General features: G+C 44.4%; 1 protein-coding gene across 8 annotated transcripts in view; it reads right to left on the bottom strand.

Moving 5' to 3' along the window:
- Positions 1 to 6948: 6948 nt before the first annotated feature.
- The window catches only part of CCDC186 (coiled-coil domain containing 186), a 422247-nt gene continuing 405686 nt past the window's right edge, over positions 6949 to 23509 (bottom strand). For 5 of the 8 annotated variants that reach the window (XM_085603297.1, XM_085603300.1, XM_085603299.1 and 2 more), the window contains exon 17: positions 7864 to 10931. In XM_085603297.1, coding sequence (XP_085459423.1) covers positions 10857 to 10931 — 75 coding nt within the window. In that variant the 3' untranslated portion in view covers positions 7864 to 10856. Of the gene's footprint in view, positions 10932 to 23509 lie in introns of all 8 variants that reach the window. The other 3 variants (XM_085603302.1, XM_085603304.1, XM_085603303.1) reach the window with 1 other exon arrangement.

Raw genomic sequence — 23509 nt, 5'->3', positions numbered from 1 at the left:
TTTTTTGTCTCATTCCCCAACAACAAAGTAGTTGGAAGATACACCTTACATAAAGCAGCTGGCATTCAAGCCTTAATAATGAATTCAGTATTCACTGCTGTAACCTGCTAATAAGAAATGAATGCGATATTAATGTGTGTGAAATGTGGTCAACCACAAAGCCTCTCTCGTATGTTGACAATAATTTATCCTCCAGTACGTGAAATGTCAATGTAATATATACTATAATATCTGAGCCAAAAATTTAAAAAATGTGAATAGCTTGAAGTGTTTTACTTTTGCACGACACTCTTGGAGAGGAAATGATGGTGTGTTGAAACTTCAGTTGCAGTTTCATGTGAACTAGTAATTAAGTTAAAATGCGTCCCTGTATTGAGTTTATGACTGTCACCTATAACGCCCGCCTAAAGCCCACAACACGCCAGTCTCCTAACTCAAGTCACATGTTCTGATCCTTTGACACCTTTGCCACCAAAACAGTCACCTTCGAGGGAAAATTAGCTAATCCAGCAGTGTCCGCATTCAGCTAAATCTGCCATTCAGAGATCATTAGAAAATAACGGCTGCAATGCTGACATTTACTGTGAGCCCTTTGTTTCACTCCATATACTTATATGCATGTGTGCCTGTCAACTGTTGCAAAGTGTGCTTGCTCACATCTCACGCCGGAGCAGTATTTTATGTATTTACATCTCATTTCACTGAACAATCAGTGGCGTAGTTAGCCCTTTGGCCGCCCGTGGAGGTCCATGCATTTGCCGCCTCACGGCGGCCGTAGTGAACAGGGGGGGTGCTAGCGAGAGTTTTCTCAGTCTGCTGCCCCAAGGCAAATGCATGAGTGGCAGCAGAAAGAGGGGAAGGACAAGAGTGGGTGCGGTGCAAGAGAGGAAGTGAGCGGGGGCTGGAAAGATTAAGACCACCAAACATGGAGGTGGAACAGCAACAAAGAGCTAAAGGGAGGTGGTGGCGGCAGAGGAGTTTGGTGGTATGGGGGCAGTCAAGACTAAACTTTTGCGTCGGTTCAACAGCTTGTGATTCTGGGCAAAGCATTTAACGTCCCTGTGCCTAAACATGAATCTGACATTATGTAATCTAACTGGTGCTCATGTTAAGGCTAAAGCCATTGAGCCCAATTCGCGCTAAATAAAGTGCAAAAAACAGAGTGGCAGGGGCCGAGAAATACATGGAATAGAAGGGGCAATTTGGGTATGGGGGATAACCACTCATGTAAAACTTCCAGTATCTTCGTCGCGAGTTCACGCAATATAACATTCAAATATAAACAAGCAATGGCCGCGCGGCCGTGAAAGTGACACGGCCGCACAGCGTGAAAGTGAAAGGAAAATAAAGCTGACGAGGAGGGAGTGGGAGAAGGGAGAGGGTACGGGAGGGGATTCATTTGTGCGCTGTAAGGCTTAATGAGCCATTAAAGAAAGCCAGATGGCAGCTGTGCACGTCACGCGCGCTTGTGCGCGTAACAGCAAGCTGGTGGCCGGCAAAAGCCTGTGGGTAGCACACTTAAAACACAGCTACTAAATGTCTCGCCAGATGAGCGCATGCGCTAGCTCAGGCGAGACCCGCATGCGCTGGCTCAGGCGAGACCTAAAAAGAATGGGAGGGGGGGCAGGTAGGGATATCCTGCTCTCCCACATCCTGTGGGAAGCTCCCACTAGGACTCATATCGAGCCAAAATATGTTTTTTAAAGTTGTGATCCTGTGGGGCTTCCACAGGATCACAACTTTAATTTTTTTTAAAGGCATAGGACTATCAAAGTATTTTTTTATGTAGTTGGGGAGAGAGGCATGCGGCCCCCCATCCTAAAGCACCAGAGGGGCCCCAGGGAAACCATCCCCCAGGGACAAATGTTTATGAAATGGGAGGAGGGCCACACATGGGACCCAGAGACCACAACCCCTGGGACTAAATAATTTCAAAGAGCAGGGGGCGGCGTGCCCCACTCCCATGGTGGTATCCGCCCGGGGACCCAATTCCCTGGGGGCAATACCTTACACTCAGGGAGCCCAACCCAGGACACTGTGGTTCCCTACCCGGGAGAGTAAAGGCATATCTTGCCCGAACTTTTTCAGGCAGGGATCCCTAGTTTGCCCGGCCAGAGCAGTAGAGAAATTCTGCTTCTGCCCTGACGGGAGCAAACAGAAGTGCCGGCTCCTGCCAGCACCCATCATGGTGCTGGCGGGCAAATAGTCTGGGGCCACGGGGCCCTGGGGCTCTCCTCATGGCCGATAGCGTAGTGGTTTGTGTGTGCCCTGGGTGGGCACCCACGAGGTGGCAGGGGATGGGGTCTTCAAGGCCGATTATTAATTGACCTGTCTCGCTCACAGTACCGTAAGGACCTTAACTGAATTATTTTCAGAGGTACTTGGGAGCTTGTTCTGGTTCACCGCTGTCCGGGGAAGGGAAGCAACTGCCAGAGCGTTCAACCAGCATGAAAAAATATAAACATGCAAACGTCATTATGTTTGGAGGCAGTAGAAGTCTTTGAAGTAGAAAATCTACTATGGTGTCATGCTACTGCTGGCACGTACGCATTGAGCACTATTGTTTTTTTTTCCCCAGTGGTGACCACAACTACTGCTATTGAACACTGCAGTGCCACAGAAGAGGGAAGCTAGGGGAGATAGTAGCAGGTGAACTAAGTGATAATACCCCGAGCAGGGCACTGAGGTCAACCACTGCCCGACTTTTTAAAGTGCCCCAAATACACAAGACACGACGGGGTGGTCGTTCTTTCTCCAATCTAGTCCCAAAACTATGAAAGTCATTGCCTATCAATCTAAGGCTGGTATATAATGAGCCTGTATTCAAGCAGCAGCTTAAAGTGTGTCTCTTTCCCAATTAACATTTACCGAATAATAGTCTCAGTGTAGCTCAGTTGTTTATGTGTAGCTTGGCTTGCGCTGTGAAGCCTTCGGGTAGCCGTGCGCTTTAGAAATCTACATAGAATACAATAAAATGCAACTCCTCTGCAGTTTGTGGAAACAGCATACTGTTGATAAACTACAATGGAACTCCTTCTCAGGCAGACTCCAAAAACAATAGTCTAATCAAATGCTTTACTCAAGGTAACCAGTATGTGGGTGGGGCCAAAACCCATCTCTCAATCACATATGGTCAGGTGGCAGCTGTGTTGTCAAGCCAGACCTAATAAACGTATCTGAATAAAAACAGGACACATATGATTCTGGAGTACTTTTTTGCAGCTACAGCTATTCTTTCTGATACTAAGTTTCATCAAACTGGTTGATATTATTTGATCTTATAAAATATATGAATCATATTTTTATCTTTCTTATGCTTGCTATTTTCCTTCAGTGTCTTAGACCTCTATTCGCAGCTTAAGACGAGAAAGCTCTTAGATAGGATATCAGGGTTTGATTGCATTTGAACAAAGACTTTTTTGTGATGCTTATGATTTCGGTTAACCTAGTGGTGTGTTGAAGTTGTTTAACAAGTCTCGTATTGTTTGCTTGCCTTCCCTTTGCAATCGGTTTAATCGCACTACACTTATTACACCTGTTTGCCATAATCTATGCTTCTGACAAGTTATAAAGTTCATAAAACGGGGAAAAGGTGCGTTGCCATTGATTTCTTGTTTTATTTGGAATCAGCGATGTCTAGTGTTATTTTCTGCTCTCTGAGGACGAAAGTCCTTAACATTCTAGCACTTCAAGATGAATGTATCCTGCTGTTAACTCATTCAAAACAGATGCAAAATTCAGACCAGTACAAATTTCCTAATGCTTTCAATATTAATAAAAAAAGTGGAACCAATTTTTCCATGCAGACATACCGAACAATTTACTGCCTACACAAAATAAATCCAACTAGTACCAGTTGACACTAGGGTTGGAAGGTGTTTATTATTTAAAAGTACAATATATACATAATATATTTATATATATAGTCCTCAAGTCATTTAAAATAATCATACAGAAACAAATTATCTACAAAATTAACAATAAAATCAACAGAAAAAGCATTCCAAATGAAAGAGCTAGTCTCTGTCTCTAGGTATGTTTTAATGTACAAGTGATGGCTACTGCAGAGAGCGCACCCATATGCAGTTTTTTGTCGAAACTAACTAGAAGCCATTTCCTCCTTCGTCCTTTTCGCTACACACAAAGCGTTCCCTTAGATGCCAGATTTTCTATATTTCACTGTGATTTTGAAGAGAAGTAGAAGGCATAAACATTGACACATATCACTTTAAAAAAATGTATATCAGAACAGGATCCTGGATATTTTGAATCGGACAGCTCGCTTGGTAACTTTGTGGGTTGACAGGTGACTGCCCGGAGTGTTTACATTTAGCTGCAACTACTTTATTGCGGAGTGTTCACATATAGGTCCAACTATTACTGAAGGGTAAAAAATAGTCTTAAGGAGCTCCTGAAGCGCAAACCATCCCAATGAAAAGAGAAACTTGGAACAGTTAGTGGGAGAGAACCTCGGATGCTATACAACAGCTTGCCATGACTGACACATCCTATAGGATCAACAAAATACCTGCTTGAAGCACAACTTGTAGTCTATTGATTACGCTTTCAGGGTGGATGGAAAGAGTACATTTAAAACGTTTAAAAAAGGTGAGCTAAGTTCTCAGAGGGTGCTCGTGTGAAAACAATGAATAATAGGTCACCACATGCTTGGGGGAGAATTAGTGCTATGCACAAGAGTATAGTATACTGTATTGCCCTCCTTACGAGCAACTGCGTTGAATCACAAAATCTTGAATGCAATTTGTGGAAACTGCCCTTTCCTTACAATAGGTACATTATGCTTTAACTTACACAATGTACTACCAATGCCAAACAGAAAATTCAGTAATGTCATATAGGTGAGATATAACAAACATTTTTCTTCAGGCAAACAATGGCTTGCATTAATATCTGTAAACATTGTACAGAAACATATAGGCAAACACATATGTTGGACGATATAGTACAGATTGGCATTGACATAAATAAAAGAATCATTTCTGAGAAAAACACATTTCACTTCGCATTGATAGGCAGGCTGAACATTCTTCATTTTTGAAGCTCAGAAAAGATTTAGATGAAGAGATGAATAAAAACAGTGTCTTGATTCAGCTTATTTTATCATCAAAGATTTGCACCGAAGTGAATTTGTTTTTTCTATTCTAAAGATAACTACTTAAAGAATGAGAAATTATGGAGTCGGGCCTAAACAATCAGGCTTTCTTGAGTTGGTAAGGTAACAAAATTCAGGTGGCAAACATCATGAAGAGTAGGTGGTGTTAGAACTGCAAAATCATGGAGCTGGCAGCAGCAGGCCACAAGCAGCTGGTGGGTAAGGGGCGCTGTAGGCCACATGAAGCAGGAAGCAGCAGGTCACCAGGGCTGGACTGGGAACCAAAACCGACCCTGGCAAAGTGCTCGGTCGGCCCCCCGGGGGTTGGAGGGCGTGCGGCCGAGCAGTTTGCCAGGGCCGGTTTCGGCTGATTTTGTTACAGGGGCAGATTCTGCAAAAACGGTCCTGTAACAAAAACGGCCATCCACGGGCCTAAAAAACCGGCCCCCACCCTTGCGGCCCACCGGGGATATGCCCTGGCCCGCTACGACCACTCCGGCCCTGCCGGTCACAGAGATGAGGAAAGGCAGCCAGAGGCAGCTGCATGTCACAAGCAGCTGGTGGATGAGGGTCAAGCAGCTGCAGGCCACATGAAGAGGGCAGCAGCAGGTCATGCCGTTGATGGGAGGCAGCTAGGAGCATCTGTAAGCCTCACAGAGTAGGTGGTGGAAAGTGAGAAGGTGCAGTTGGCTGCAAGGCAGGCACTATGGGACACTAATTGAGAAGAATCATACACATTATCAACATGAGACAGGTAATCTTTGAGTCTGAAGTAATTATATTTATTTAAAGCACCAATCAAAGCAGTGGAAGTCCCCCTGAGAAACATCAAATAAAAATTATATTTTGATTAGAATGCATGCTTGGTACACACTGTTGAAGGTTCTTATTTAGCAGGGTTAAAATCTGTATGATGTTGGTTTTCCTTAAATGTGCAACAGGCTGAACTGCGGACACAGACAAAGAGGTGACAATGGCAGGCAAAAATGCTTTAATGGACTGTCTCTTAGACATTGATCCATTAGCTAAAAAATAATAGCTCTGGAATGAAAATTTGACTCCTAAGATAGGAGGCTGGAAGCTCAAGTATATGAAAAAAGACAGAGTCCTAATGTATTTTCTGGATATTACCCAACATAAAAGACAACATGTTCATAAGCAAGCAAATAAAAGAAGGATGCACAGCGAGTAATACTATGTGCCCTATTTAAATAGTCTCAGGTTCTCTGTTACATCTTTAAGGCAAAAATCGTGCACACATGGTTGCGGTTTGCAGAATATAGAGCCCCACCACAAACATTCCTAGCAATTTTTCTCTAGAGCTGGAGGGCTGATTAAATTAGAATGGATTAATAAATACAATTTTTTTGGCCATGTACTATCTTTAACCTCCTACAAACCTCCAACAAAAGGACTTGTGAAACTCCACTGGGTAGATAGATGCCCATAACTACTAAAAGGCCGAAAGTAACAGAGGCCAGGAATGAGCTAATTGGATATGTGTTTACACACGTATCTGGGTTCAATGCATGTAGCTAAATGAATAGTAACAAATGTGCACATATATTCCAGAAAATCTTCCTACTTATTGCATACAACGCCGACAGAAGGGAGTACAATTATTTTAACTAGTAGTTTCTTCATAAAACAAATAACACTTTGCTCTGTGATCATCCCACTCGTGAGTATCTCTTGTAGCTGCAAGGTGTAAAATCAAAATACGTTTTGGGAGCATATACCGATTACAAAGCAGAACAGTGAGATACGTTATTAATTTGGCACTCAAGCGACGTGGGCGTTTGAATTCTCCAATATACATCTAGAAAAAGATGTTATTGGGGGTCACATTTCATAAGAGTCCAAAATTTCATTTCGATTGAATTGGCAAAGGAATGCGGCTCAGTTAGGTTTCAAAAATGCATATTTCATTTTTCTTCATGGATTGGTGAATGTCTTTAGCATCTTCAGAAGGTAGTCAGGAAATCACTATTGCACCAGAGATTTGCAGCATGGCACGTTTTTGGAAGAAGAGACACGACAAATTCCTGCTGCGTGATACCTACTATACAGGAGCTAGCCGTAACCCCACAATGCAGCCAGCAGTGATTCTGAGATGATAAAGAGACCATAAATAGGGGTGTAGAGAGGGAAGTGCTTCAAAATAAAGTGGCAACGTGTATTTAAATAACAAGATGATACCATCCCAGGAAGCAGTGGGAAAATGAGCACTAGAAAAGTGAGCACTTAGGATCCAATGTCTTTTCTTAATCACTTTCACAGGGAGCCTGGAATTCCCCTTTTGTGGCAAGTGATATGTTGCAGACCCCATGCTCTGCTCAGAAGTGCACTATATACAGCAAAACAGACCTATACACATCACTGCCTGGCGAGCATATATGCCACTGGAAAACGAATATTTAATATAGCAGTCCAAATAATTTACAGTTTCCAAGAACTAAAACAGGTACAATCACTAGGACAGCAAGAAAAACAGCATCAAGAGCCCTGAATTGCAATAAAAAAATAAATTAACAAAGAAGAAAGAAATATATCAACAATCATCCTTTTACAGAACATTTTAGTGTTAAAACTGTAAGGCATGTATACTGTTTTTCACAATGACTAAAGGAAGACAAACATACCTAGGGAAAACACACAAACGTAAAGCTTTACAAATTTCCCACCCAACAGTCTGCTTCCACCCAAGGGTGTAAACATTTATTATTTACACTTCACATCAGTCGTACGGTGTTGGGAGCTCTTTTCAAAGCAAGCGCGTTCAAGGTCTATTTGCCAAATTGACTCAGGATCCAGATTTCTCAGAGATGCGAAATGAGCCAAAGCTTCAGAAGTACATTCAGGAAATAACACTTTTCCAACAGTAAACGTGACAACCACCACAGTGGTCAGAGACACATTACAATAAAAGGCCTTGGGACATTCCCTATGCAGCAGTGTGGACAGGAGTGTTTGACACAGGCTGGGTGGATGCTCACACTAAATGTACACTTGGTTGCCTGCAACTAAGCCAACTGCTTTAGTGTGGCTCTTAATGCCTGGACTTTTCTAATCTTCTGCAAGCAAAGTAATGAAAGTTTTTGAGGGGGGGGAAATGCTCCTATTAAAAGACAATCCACCTAAAAGTGCTTTAGTGCCGAAGGCCATCAAACATGAAGATAAATCCCTTATTTGCATCTTGTACATCTCACGGAAATTCCATCTAATGTGCTCGGAGTTGTATATTATTCCCTTTTTTTGTAAGAACATCAGAGTTGCTGAACAGATGATTACATATGTACAGGACATCGGTATATCTCAACAGGAAATTATATTTATTTTTATGGTAGGCATAGGTGAGGTGAGTCATTGTAGTTTAAGCCCTCATTACGAGTAGCTGGTAAATTCTGCTGGCCCATCAGAAATGTGTTTTGGGTTTTCATACTGAGAGTTCGGATTTTTGTTTTAAACTCTGAGGGATTGATTACATGCAGGAACTGGCATGGAAACAGTATTTCCACACATAACTTCCCATCACCAGAATTACTGGGACCACGGGTAAGAGTAATTCCAAGGCAGGGAAATAACAGACAGCCTCATTATGATGTCAGGCGGCAAGCTATCCGTCGGAGGCTTTCCTTCTGACATCAGAGGTTTCCGTCTGACCACCGTATTACGATACTGGCAGTCGGAGGGAAACCTGTGGGGGAATTCCAGACCACTTCCGATGGGCTCCAGGAGCCAGTTGGGACGGAGGGAGGAGGATTGTATTCTCCAAAATGGAGGTTGTGCCTGCTCAGGAACCGCCATGCGGATTACGATGCACGTATCATACAGCCTTAGAATTTCTGTCTGAAATGGACCTTCCACACGTGGCTTCTGATATGAGGCCTAGGGGGCACCTGTGGTGCCCTCCCCAACATCCATGCCTTGTGTAGCAGGCACTGCATTGTCCCTGCCACACGGTGCATGGATGTTTCAAAAGTGCATTTTTTCTATTGAGGCTTGTGCTGCAGCCTGCAGCACAAGCCGCAATAAAAAACATACACTTTCCCACCGACATGAAGGCGGTCGCATCATAATATGGGAAGCGGGACCACCGACTCCTTGTCGGATGGTCCCGTTTCAGCTACAATGTCGGCCGGACCCTCTTCCGAACTACATCGTAATCGGCCCCAGAGACTTAAACGGGTGCCTTAAAGAGGCCTAAGTATTCAATTTTAGTCCTCTAGTTAAGACAACGAATTAACCCAAACTCAGTACATTTATCACTTGCAAACCGCAAGGGTGCAGGAGTTAATTTTTGTCTTTTTTGTAGTGATAAAGGATAGGCAGTAGCAAGAAAGCATAAGGGGGCAAAATGAACAATTATAAAATTGCACAGAGTACATGTTTGAAACAATAAATAACACCGATGATGTCACTCACCAACACTTAGCACCCTGTACCAGTACTGCAAACTAGCAAGAGACTAGTACAAATAAATTCTGTGTGCTACAAAGTTAGCTGTTTATCAGTGCACATGTGTCATGTAGTGATGTACATGTCACGCCAGACCAGCGGGGAGCAAGAGCAGACCAGCACAGAGGCAGGGCATGACTTCAGTGCACAGAACCCATGATCGGGATTCTAGTGGTGTTAACTAACAACTTCTCTGCAACTCTGGCAAAGTCTTGTTTCAAAAAGAGAAAGATTCAATCAAAGCTGTGCGCGGTGCACAGTAGCCACACAGACTATTGCATCTCAAGTGCAGATGACGGGAGTGATCTCCTCCTGTGCAAAGATATTTTTGAATGGGTATAATACCCTTTTGGGGCATGCCTGAAATGGCAGGCGCCAGTCACTGCTGTGCATCGATGGCTGCCAGAGCGCACAGTGGCTTCCTCAGGGCACTTGGCCATTGATGAGAGCATACCCAGCATCGTCTCAGAGGGTGGTTTCTAAGAAACTCCTGGCTATTGCTGAGAAGGCAAAGAAGAGATGGTTAACGTCTCAGTACCTTCCTAGATGGCTCCAGTATTGGTGAAAGTGGGGAGAACCGGCATCGCCCCTCAGGTGTTTGCTAGAAAGCATTACCTATCGACTTGAACACAGGATCGAAGCTTCTCAAGAACCCCATTCGGCGACACAGTCAGGAGTAAATTCATCCTTTCGAAAGCACAGCCCATTTTTGCTAGTAAAGTATGCAGCAGGAAAGCATTGTTTCCATCTGCAGGAGGCGAACATTCATTTCACTTATTTTATGCATTTGTAAAAGTGTCATTCGCTTTGTAACGGCACCGACAGCACAAGAGACGGACCATCCCAACACAGAAGAGGACAACCCCCCAACATTCCCACAGATGTTTCTGAGGTGCAACTGCTTTAAAATAGAAACGAAATGAGGAGTGTGTCTGGCACAGTTGTTTAAATGTGCAACACGAGCCCACGTGCCACATGGCGTGGCACAAATGCTCCGGATCATTTTAAAGGGATGGAATATTCCAATAAGATGTGATGAAGCTTGCTCAACCTACAGTACGACAATGGAGCCTGGGTGGTTGGCAGCAGCGCTGCCCCTGAACACGGTACTGGTAGAACGTGAGGGTCGAAGCACAGCGTTAGGTACAAGTATAAAGCTAGGATAGGTCTCACTCTATTGGGCATACAAAAATAAATAGATCTTGTCTTTTTGGCTGACACATCTGGACAGAGAAGAGGCTCCAGCGAGGGCAGGGTGGCTTGTGTTTTCGGTGTCTTTAGCCCGCTACATCCTCCGTTCCCGCTCATGCTGCAGCTTGATGAGTCGCTCGATTTCTGCTCCCAATGTCTGCAGGTTTTCCTAAACAGAAAGTTAAGGGGGAAAACGAGAATTAGGTGAAATTAACATTTCCTTGAATGCACAGAGGTTTTACACATACACCTAAAAGTTTTGACTACTCTGGCATGCCTCTGTCATTTTACACATCGCATGCTAATGATCATAGAAACGGAATCACATTTCAGGCGGGGTTGTTTCGCAACATTGGAGCACTATGCTTGGATGCCATCACATGCAGAAGCACTGAATTCCCCATGACGTAGACACCAAAGGGAATGGCCACCATTTGCTGCCGATGCCAGAATCCACCTTCCTCGGGCAATGAATGTAAGCGCAGCAAGATTTAAATCCCTGGCGCACACAGGGGGATTTCTGTTTGTAAAGTTGGTGAGGCAGAAAGACCGAGAAAGGACGTTGTAAATGTCTATCGTGTGCCCCCAAGCAGCTATAACAGACTTGAATAAGATATTATAATGACAGCTTGAACGACAATCTCTTATAAGAGTTTAAGAGCTAACTATTCGTGCTGCTTCACACGATCATATATCTTTCAAGCCCGCAGATGCGGGTTGGGCAAAAATGTTTTAAAAATGTCAAGCAATGACGAACTCTATTGTTATTTATGTTTTTTTGAGGACATGCATGAATACATGTAAATTGTCCCCTTCTTGGAAGGTGGCCTTTCTAGCTGCAATTACTTCAGTAAGAGGAGTTTGGGAAAAGCACACTATGATAGTTGATGAGATAATAATGACAGCTCAGTCCGTACCTGCTTTGCTGCTTGATTCCATTATAGACTTCCATTCTGTGCCTAATTCTGCCATCTAGTGGCTGGTCTCGGAATGTTAGCTAGTTTTTATGGTCTGGCTTGACCGCGCAGCTGTCGCCAGACAATCATGAGAGCATCACGATTGAGGGGTTTTGGCTCTGCCCACATGTTGGGAGCCAGGAGTACATGTTTGATTGGGCAGAAGTTGTGTGCTTCCACAAGAAAGGTGCTGCCCTCCTCGAAGCTGTGATCATTTTATGTATCCAGCAGCCTGAGATTGAACATGGTACTGTAATGCTATTAAATTGTCTCAAGGTAACTAGATAACTTAAGGTGTTTGTCTTTCTCTGGCAGCAACACAGATGGGAGGAGGGCAGTCAGTAACATACATGGATTGTTAGATCTGGATTGGCAGCGCGACTTTCGCCTCACCTTTTAACCTCCAGCAATATTGTTCTACAGTTATTTGCTTCTACAGAAAATACATTTTCATTCCTATCTTATTTACTTGTAATGCTTCACGTTACTATGCAGCATTCCTTTAAAGCCAGACCTATTGGCATTGCCAATACTCACTTTAAGTGTGAATGCGAATGCTCAGCTTCGAGACCATTCAAATGCTCATTAGGGCGCCTCGCAGGTGAAGCCCATTTTTAGGCTGTATTTTGCATAGACGCATATAACAGGGAGCTAACAATTGGTGTAACAATAAAATAACACATGGCATATTATCTTTGTCTGATACTTACCTTAGAGGTTAGTAAGGCAGATTGTAAACCTCCCATGTCAGCTTAGTAGATGGGGCTGTCCATTTTGGCGCAAGACTCATGCTTTTTAAAACAAAGTATGATATGTTACCCATCAGTCACAAAATGTAACTGTATATTCCAGACACACTGGATAAAAAAAAAAATCAAGTGCATCATGTATTTATTATTTTTTTTACTTTAATTTTTTTTTATATAACACATGGGCTCCCATCGTCTTGATTTTTTTTTCCATCTGTGAAAACACGACTATCCGCTATAGAAATAGTTGAACGAGCTGAACGTTCACTCCACAGGCAACACCATAAGCACAGGTGCTACACTAGTCCATCCACAGAGCACTGCCTTTCAGTCCAAGTTGAAGGAACTCAGATAAGTAACCTGGGCAGTTAACTCTGGTGGGTGAGAAAACCACCATTATTTGAAAAGTACATCTACAATGTCCCATTTGAATTATCACTTGTGGCTGCCATTTAGGTTCCTTTTGAGAGTGTCTGCAACATTATTTTGTTTTGCCGCTATTCGCATCTACAGATTGCCCTGTCTCATGCTATCTTTGATAGCAACACGGATTTTGCTCCCATTTATGTTGTCTGGAATATCATTAGTGGTAACTGCAAAACTTGGATGGAAATATTAGTTTATTCACCATCTTAGACTGCTCTGTAGATCATCCCAATCTTCTGAATACCACCATGCCCATACAATTTTATCACTGTTCTTTTAGACTGTGAAGGAGAATGTCGAGGACGCGGATTCCTCTGTGGAAGGGCCATGTTGTGTGCTTAGGTCATTGTCAAGAGACTTGTGTATCCCTCTGGCATCTTGTAAAACTATAAAAAGAATTTCTTCTTCATCGCCTTCAGCGTGTGATTCTGGATCAGAGTGACATGTTGGTAGTGTTCCATCTGATTCTAAGTGCGGGTGGGTGGGTTGCATCGGAGGTTTGGGATGGGCACTACAGACGTGGTGGATTTGCTTCCGAGAGGACAATCATGTCTTCCTCCGGCATTGGTGCCAGCGTCGACACACAGGGAATTGGCAAGGATCTCGGACCTGCATGAGAATTTGGGATAGACATCACCACCAGAGTCGGGGCAGATCCTGGAATAGACTGGAGTCACAGTTGGCATAGGGACAGATCTGCTGGTGGTAGACCGACTGGAGGCATCCACATATCTTTGGGGTCCGCAGGGGCACTAGAGGGTGCTGAATATTCGCAACATGGCCGTTTTGAAGGCTTTGACCTGTCGCAGTGTCACCAAGAGACCCAGGAATTCGAGTTGGGTCGGGACAAGGTGGAGTATTGGCTCCGCGTTGGAGGACCACGACCAGGAGGCACACGGATGTCCATGAGACTTCTCTTGATGAGTGACGGGAACAAGGGTTGTCCCTTTTCGGCATTTTGTGCTTTCTCCTAGGCTTTGACTTACACCCGATGACCATGTGTGAGAAGAGGACCTCTCTCTTGAGAGTGACCTCAAGAGAAAAAATGTGTCTGCATCTTCGAGCAAGCCTGGCTCTTATGTGCTTTATGACGGTGTTCAGTGATGCAGACCTAGGCCTCACAGTCTTGGATAATCTTCTGGTTCATTCTGGTGCAGTCACTGCACAACTTCGAGCTGTGTGAGCAGCCTAGACATCAGGGAACATACCGGTGGTGGGTCTGTCACCGACCGCTGCTCATGGCAGTCTTTGCAGGATTTGAAGCCTATAGTTATAGGTTGGGACTGTCCCTTGTACAATGTGAAAGTTCAAAGTCTGACAAAAATATGTTCTTCTAACAAGTGTCATAAAATGAGGGAGCGAGTTCCGGATCTGCGTTTGAAGGTGCAGAAATGAAGGAACTGACGTCAGCTAACAGGGTGTTGCTGTATAAGGCGTAATTTCAAGGCTCGACACCATCTACTGGCAAGCAAGGAAATTGCCAAGAAGAATCTCTGGATCCAGTCTGGACTCTGAGGATATTCATAAGATGAGGCATCTGTAGTTAGAAGTGGCCATCAGAATACAATGCACGAATGGCTATCCATGGAAATCTTCAATGACACTTCAGGCAAAGCTAAACAGGGCCTTTTCCCATACTAGACATCAAAAAGTCCAACAAAAGCAGCAAATTGAAGTAATTGAGCTATTCTTATGCAGCCTCCACGGCAAAGTTACAAAGTTCAAAAGTCTCTATGGTCCCTAAATAACGCACGTCCTTCAATATTTTCATAAAGGCACCACTCATGCGGCCAGGAAATAAAAACAACTGAAATGTGGAATCCAAAGGGCAGCCCACGTTTGATTCAGAGTCGAAGTTCGAGTGAACTACTCGAGGCACACCTATGATACCAAGATGCTATTCTGCGTCCAACCCCTGTACGAGAGAACTAAAAACCACTCGTAAATATAGAATAGTTTCAAATAACAGTTTGTCATACAGAGTAGTTCTTCACACTTTATTTTTTTTACACAAGGAGAATTCGAACACATTTCTTTCTTAAACTATCCACTTTACCTAAACAGTATTTGAAAACCCTTGACAATGGTCATATGCCTTTACTTGGAAAGAATGACAGACTTCACTTTGTCAAGGCAACTCTTTGTGGCTAATGTAATAGGCCTAGAATGGCACACTGCGCAAACGAAATACCCCAGTCTCCTAGGTCTCACAACTTTTTGCAACAAAAATACAAATTATTTTGTATTAGGATGGAAGAGGTTATGTTACTGCTGAAGATCATGGGACACATTTGACTGACAGAAGTATGGAAAATGTACTTATTCGTAAAACTAGTAATTCAGTTTGAAACCATTCTAGATTCACTTACATGGAAGCAAGTTTCTTTGAGCACAGACCATTGTCAGAGCCTTCGTGACCTCAGTATGATGTCTACTAAAAGGACTCACAACATATCCACCATTTTTAGATTCATGACAGCATGTTGAATATGAAAACTGGGGAGGCATTGTGAGCAAAAGAATAATGGATTCAACCCTGATCTCATGACTTGCCACTGTGCCACTGGATTCAAGCTAGCCTGGCTGATGAGGGGTGTAACCCCGAAACCGGTCCTGAGATGCTTGTTTCTGGTCCAGGGAGGACCTGGCTTGGCAGTTCAGGCTTGACTGTTCCCATGAGGAGCAGGTTCAAGACTGATTTGCATATGGCTGGGTCTAAAGCTGGGGTGGCATGGTGAGTAAAAGATTGATGGATTTAATCCAGATCTCTGGACTGGAGGTGAATGTTTTGATTTTTTCTGTATTCCATCCATCATTTGTGTGTCTTTAGCATGTTGAATATGAAGCATAACAAATGTTACCGATAAATTGTTCTATTATATCTTTTTATTAGGGAAGTGGGAAAGAGTGTGAATCTAGAACAGTCTAAAGCTGCAGACCTATTGTTAAAGGCAAATAAAGTTTTCCAGTTGCAATGTGAACCTTTTCTAGGCTCCCATACTGTGCATTAATCATAAAGCATTATCCTACTAACTTGCTGTGTCTGTAGAGCAAGTAGTGGTAAGTAGATTTCTCAGTATTATGCGCCTTCCTGTTGGGCTGTGGTCAAGCCCCTGAAAACTCTACCCAAATGACTTGTTCAGATTCAGCTCAAGGTCCTCTTGGAACCTCAAGCCTCTAGGTTGCTGAGGGCCATGGGCTGGGACAATCTCTGTGACTGAAGGTGCGCTGACCTCCAGGCACGCAAGTCACTCCAGGAGGCGGCTCGGCTTATCGCCTGTGGAGTGTACCCGGGCTGTATATGCTGTAAAGTTGAAGCAGCGGAGACGCTCCAAAAGGGTTGCTTGCCTGACTTTCGTATTGCTGAGGGTCGCCTGGGCCACTGTACTGTGCGGGCCCGATGCTCCAGCTCCATCAGGGCTAACTCTGCCTGGGCCAGGTCTCTCTCAAGCCCCCGACGCACTCCCACTATATTTTGAATGCACACCCCCGTGTGATAACTTTAAAAGCATCACATTCCATGGCACAGGTGGTGGTCGTGGTATGGTTTTCTGCAAAAGAGTGGCAAATATGCTCGAGATTGGTGTCCCTGAAGCTAGGGTCATCAAGTATTTCCCGGGGGAGCCCCCAGGTGGGGACTGGGGTGGGTGGTGCATCCCAGTCCATTTCCATGACATAAGCTGCATGATCAGAGATGATAAACCCACGGTAGTCTGAGTGATTGAGTTGCGGGAGGATAGTGGAGGAGCAGAGGAAGTGATCGATGCAGACATATAAATCATGGGTGTTGAATAGTGAAAGTACTGCTTAGAAGTTGGATGGTGGGCCCTCCAAGCATCTGACAAGAACCAATGTCCGGCCCAATGAGCAAATTGCGTAGTAGAGGTGAGTGGGTGCTTGCAGGAGGGGTGGATGAGATCCATCAAGGTGGACAATACCGTATGCTATTGCAGTCCTTGCCCAGTATCCAGGGGATGCCTGGCCATTGCGCTAGAAAACCTGGATAAAGTGGACAGAAACCTGCCAGGTCCGTGTTTGGGGCATACAGGCTACCCAGGAGTACATGGGTTCCATCAAGGCGCCCTTCCACAAAAGGCACTGGGTAAAGTCCCCCCCCTCTCAGAAAACAGCTCTGCTGGCTCCAATCAACAGTCCAGGGGCCAGTAACGGATTTGGGAGAAGAGAGCCACAACTTGCGTTCCGGGGACCGTGGAGATGAAGGGAACATCCCCTGGGCAGGTCACTCTGCCAGGCGTCTCCCAGTAATGCAGGCCTGAGGGGAAGGAGCGCTCACCTGGGTTATATTCGGTCGTTTCCCAGGCCCAGCATCAGCACGGTCTCATGGCCGCCGGTGCGGATGGGCACGGGGCTCCCAGGAGAGCTGCGATATCGAGGGCAGGGAAGGTGAAAGGCGTGACCCCTGGATAGGCTACTCCCTCAAGTGTCTTCCAGGGGTGCAGGCCCAAGGGGGAGGCCACCTCCCGGGCCCGGCGTCTGTATCCTCCAGGAGCATGTGGTGCAGACCGGGCCCCAGGCCTCAGGAGGGCTGAGATGTGCAATGATCAGTGCCTTCTTGCTGTCTAGGCTGTCCCGGCACCGCCGGCCTCGAACGGAGAGAGACTGCAAGCCGATGGGTAAGGACTGTCGCAATGGATCATAGTCCCCGCCATCTGCAAAAGCGGCAAAATAGTGCCCCAGCAGCCGGTGCACACCTCCCTTGAGTGATTGCCGGGTAGGTATGCCTGATTGTCAGTATTCTAGTGGATTCCCCAGCACTCGGAGCGGAGCCTCACAAAGGTGGACCGCCATCTTGTGCAGTCAATCCACGCCCGAGAGATCTCAGTCTGTTACCGAGATAGCACGCATAGGCAGTAATGGCGTTACAGCTTGTCTGAGCACACATGGCCATGCAATGTAAAAATGGTCAGGCGCGGACCAGTACTTTACATCCTGTAGTGACTTCTCAGAGGCTGCCTGATTCTCCGTGGTGGAGACGATTGATTTTCCTTTTCTGCTCCTTTATTTTTATCCTGCGTGGATGCATACCTCATTTTATGCACGACTGTTGTAAACTTTGCTCTCCACGCTTGTGAAACGACTGCACTTTACAGTCTTTCAAATGCTATACATTCAGTGTGTATCAGCCCGGCAGTCTGGTGAGGTGGCAGTACTCATTATCACTTTGGAGCATTTTCTTGTGCTATTTTTTATACTTTCTCATCAATTGGACTTGGTCTGCTTCAGATCCCAGCCACGCTGGCTTATGGACATTCATCGCCAGTTGATGGATCATCCTGAGGGTCTATGAAACTGTCAGCGCCTGCCTCAAGGATCACAAGGGAGCTAGCTGTCACAGTGTACTCTTCTTTTTTGGAAAACCTCAGAGAAATGTCATGCACTGAGCTCTAACCTCCAACCCGCTTGCTTCTTCCTCTGCCTAGGGTGATCCTAGCTTGGTATTCTGGTGTACACCACAAACCTTTGTTCTCCACTTCCTATTCCTGCACTTTTCAGGAAGTGGCGACCAAAGGCAGATGGAGCATTCTGATGTTCCAGGGTCCTATGGCACTTTGTGTTCTGGAGAATCATGACATACAGGTGGCATACTAGTCCCAGATTGCAAAGCAAAAACCTGGATGAAATTAACCACTCACACATGGACCTGGATGATTTGAGAATGCGAGGAGAGGTGGAAGTGGCCACAGTATACCCAGGTACAGAACAGAGGACTGAGCCCCAGCGAGGTTTCAACAGGAGCAGTTTGGCACCAGCACCGCTTGCCATTCGTTTAAGGGCTATAGAGGCTCCCTTTGTGCTGCACAGAATCCAAGCTGAACATGTGCAGGTCAGAGTCAGAGCTATAGGTCATTTACGCTGATTGCATCATTAAGTAAAGTAGCATTTTTAAAGCTTGAAAAACCCTACCTCTTTTACTGACTGAATGTTGGCTAGTATGGATCACTGAATAGGTACATCAGACTATCCTGTCTGTTATTGTCCTACATATACCGTTTGGTCGCTGGATCAATTTCCCTACAACTGCCAATGTTTTTTGTGCCAGAAACCCTTTTTTTTTTTTTTTTGCAGAGTTTTTATATAGCGCGAACTTGACCCGAATCCAATCAGGTATCAGAGCGCTTTACATAGCACCAGTTACGTTATATGAGGACACACATTCATTTTTTGTTAGGCACGGGAGATTAAGTGATTTGCCCAGAATCAGCGTCATTACCGAGACTCGAATCCAGTTCTCCCAGATCCGAGGTCGAGCGCCCTAACCGTTAGGCCAACTCCTCTCCCTTGCTTTGTCTTAGTAAGCATGGTGGCATGCCATAAATAAATATTAGATCCAGGGTTACATTCTATGAAACGAAAACTTATTTGAGCAGGTCAGATTTTTTAAATCTCTTTTGGCTGGTAGCGCGTCCTTTTCCAACTATTATGAACACGTTCCCAGAGATAATAATATGCTGCTTACAGAGAACTAAAACACTGAAAAAGAATGCAATATAAAATAAACCTTACAGAGCTACAGAGACACTCATTCCAAAGTATATACGGAAAAGAAACACTTGACCATTCCATACTTTTGAGAACAATAAACAAAACTAGCAGCAAGGGTGGTCTGGTAAAATTAAACACAAAAAAGAACACAGTGTAAACTGTAGTTTTCTTCTCAGGACTGGAAAAATGCTAGCCCTTTGTTCAGAACAGCCCACAATGAAAATGCTTCAAGCCATTGCTAAGTATCAGCAGATGAACTATGTGATTAAAGTAATCTACATAGATACACTTTTAAGCACAAAAGTAACAAGCAGAAAATATGTTTAGATATCCTGCTACAATTTTAACGAAGCAATATGTCGAAAGCTTTCTCGAAAATGGTTCCTCAATACAGCCAAGACCAATCACAACAAATTGACATATTTGAAAAGCAGAGAGGAAATGCATTAAGGAATCTGCTCATTCACAAACAGAAGGATCAATGGTCTAGGTTCATTGACCGCGTCCATGAAGAGATCCTGACGAACATAAGTGTGTGTGTCCAACATTCGTTTTGGTCCAGACAGTGGAAGGACGGCCTCTATGTGGCCAGAATCTTTGACAACCACACGATGTCCGTACTATCTAACTTTCTCATGTGAGGCTTTGTGATCTCCCAACATTTGTATACTCCAGAAGTTGGATCACACTACATAATGCAAGCTGTGCAGTCCTGTGTCACGTATCCAACATCTAGGAGGCGCTCATAGCACCAAGTGCAATCATCTCCTGGGGCTCAAGGATGAGAAGTAAGCAATTAGGGGCATTGTTTTGATAAAAATACAGGCTCTTGCCTAGTGGGATCAAAAAGTACTACTTCAAAGTTAGTACCAAAAGCGGGTACATGTTTAATCACGGTTAGTGGATTGGCTTCAGATAGTTATCACTATGCCTCTTGAACAGATCCCCTTGTAATGCTTAAAATATCGACTGTTCTTGTGTTATGTCCAGAAAATACATAACCTTTGTTATTCTATAAAAATGTGGAAACTGATTTTCAGACACACCCATACTTGTTCAGTAATTTGAATAATACAAAGGTAACTCACTCAGAATGGCACACTTGCCTGTCTACAGTGTCAAGCTTATTTTGCTATATATTTCCTTTAGTGTTACAAAGGCCACAGCCTCTGTCTTATGGATAACCTATTGTCGACTTAATTTAGGTCTTGGCTAGACAGTGCATACACCATCTCTTCCAGACATTTTATTTACACACAATGGGCTTACAGCTCACCCATAGCTAACCACTGGTTTGCTTTAGTGTGGTGTTTTTGGCGCTTCTTTTTTTTGTGCTCAAGCACTCCATGTGGGTGCTTGTGTTTTCAGGGCACATCACATATCTCCGTCATGTTACTTCTTTTCCTTCCCACCCCAATACCCTGGTCCGTTTCTTCTCTACCGTAACCTGACCCTGTGCTACCCCACCTACCCTATCTTTTCCTCATTTTATGCAAGTGTGTTACTTAAAAGTAATATTCATATATCATGCCAGTCACTATACATCACAGCGCTCTTTGGGCATACATTTGACTTGGCTCCTTCTCATCCTCAACAACCTTCCCATCTTAAAAAGAGCCATTTCCTGCTTACATCAAATTAGCACTGTTATACTTGCCGAAGGTTTGCTCATGCCACCTCTATTACTACTACCTTGTAGTTAGTAATCAAATGCGCAATACACATATGTTCAATGCAGAACCACTTTTTGCCAATTCCCCTCCTCGTCTGCTGACTTGCTGGTATTCACCACCACTGTCCCACTGACTCCCGTTCCCCACACCTACTTTTCCTCCGTGATCTGTGCTCCAGCTCCATCTATTGCCGTCTTGTATACCTTCTGTCCACCCGCCCTCCATCTCCTCCGTGTTGTGCTGCTTTCCCGGCCTTATGTGTTGCTTGTCACCTCTCTCCTGTCAGACAAACAAAGCTATGACACAGCCAGGGCCAGCGGCGTCTTAGTGCTTTTTTCCCATGACTTTCAGCCATGCTGCTATACAACAGGGCTAACAGACATTGATAAAGCCAATAGCTGTTGCACTGGTAAGACCTATTGGATCTGCCGATGCGTATTTTAGAAGAGTAAATGCAGAATGTACACATCCCTTTTTTAAATGTAGACTGGAACAGATGACTATGGGGCATATGTATCAACTGATTTTGTATTCGCAAACGCTGCGAATCGCAAAAAAACAGCGTTTGCGACTACAAAATCGCAAAAGGAGATGTATGAGGCATTTCAGCCTCGCAATCTTAAGGACTCGCTAAATTTGCGATTTCATAAATTTGCGTAAGCATTTAAGAAATCGCAAATTGCGATTTCTTAAATGCAATGTAACACGCACCCAAGTTGTGCGATTCCTCCTTAAGAAATCGCAAATTACCACCAACTTCAAGTTGGTGGTAAATTGCGATTTCTTTGAAATATGCACTTTTTTGCATATTTCAAAGTGCCATGTGGTGCACATACATGCCCTAAGGGCATGTATGTGCGCCATATGTGCACAGATGCTGATTTCAGGGGTGCATCAGGGTGTCATCATGACACCCTTGCACCTTTGAAATTATTCTCAATTTGCGATTAGCAAATAGCGAATCGCAAATTGAGAAGGACTTCCCATTCATTGCTAAGGGCCTCCTGGCCCATAGGAATGAATGGGAAGGTATTCCTTAATTGTGATTTCGCAATTTGCTAATCGCAATTAAGGAATTTTAAGAAATCGCAAAAGTTTAGCAATTTTTTAAATACATCCCGTTTTGCAATTCTCAAATAGCGATTCTCAAAAAATCGCTATTTGAGAATCGCAAATGGAGAGGTTGATACATATGCCCCTATATGTCTTGTATTAGTCTACTACAAGAGGTAAAGCCCTCGAAAAGTCAATAGAGTGCATATAACTAAGTTGACATGCAGGGTGGGTCTCTCGGTCTCTCTATCTCTCTCTCTCTCGTGGTGTATAGGCTACGAAAGAGACCGACATTTGTAAAGTATAAATGTCCACGAAATCTGTAAAACAAAGGTGGAAGTATTGTTTTTTTTACTCTTTAGTACTTCAAACGCTTTCAATGAAATTAGTTTATTGAGATTGTGGTATATGGGAAACTTTGAACCCCAAATACTTGAAAGCGAATTTTGACGTTTGAAGCATGCACAGGGGAAAGTCTTCATGTCCGTTCATTGCTGAATCACCTGCTCCCCAGTGGGAACAGGGCAAACGTATTCCAAATGATTTGTATTCTAGAGACCACGCTAATCTCTTTCCACTTCCTCTAACCATTGGTGGGACCCACATCGCAGGATTTTTCAAATTAAGCATGCGGATGCTACCGTCATACAAAGGCAATGATAGTTGGCGCTTTGTACCATTTTTTCCAATGTCTACCAGCACATGTTAAAGTATTCCGACCGAAGGCACCAAACAAACTAAGGGCACAAGGCATCCAGACGCCAGTGTGCTCCATCTCTCAATATACTGAAATCTCCTTTCCCGAGCCTCTTTTTACACACGGCTTTGTCAGAGCTTAATTTGTAAAAGGATAAGTGCTGGGGCCCAGAGTTTTGCGCAGAACCCCGTGGCCTGCACTATTAAAGATCAGGTTGTCAAATACGAAGGCTGCATAGTCTTTATTTCACCTCTTGCCTCTTTAATCCACCTCTATACACTCCCTGCCTCTTTATCTCCCACTTGCAAGTTCCTTTTGACCCTTTGTCACTGTTTTTTAGGTCTCGCCTGAGACAGCGCTTTAGCGCTGCTCTCGCGAGAGCTTTTGTTAACACCTTGAGTGCCCCGCCCTTTCCCCCTCCAGTGCCGGGCCTTTCATTAGCGGGCGGGGTCCATGACGAGATAGTCTCGTCATGGGCACAGCGCAACCGCGCTCCATGACGAGACTATCTCGTCATGGGCATAGAAGGGGTTAAAGGGGGATCTGGAAGAGCAAACGAGTGCTTTTCAGGCCTCCAAATACAGTGCATGTGCGCCGGGCGCGCGCACCATTTAGCAGCCTGAAAAGCACTGCCTGATCACTATCACGGCCGCTTTGATGTCCTCAGTGAGCCGCGCGGCCACTGAGGA

The sequence above is a fragment of the Triturus cristatus genome, chromosome 1_2 (assembly GCF_964204655.1).
Source record: "Triturus cristatus chromosome 1_2, aTriCri1.1, whole genome shotgun sequence".
Lineage (NCBI taxonomy): Eukaryota > Metazoa > Chordata > Amphibia > Caudata > Salamandridae > Triturus > Triturus cristatus.
The sequence above is the reverse complement of the archived record's forward strand: the minus strand, read 5'-3'. Positions and strand labels throughout refer to the sequence as shown.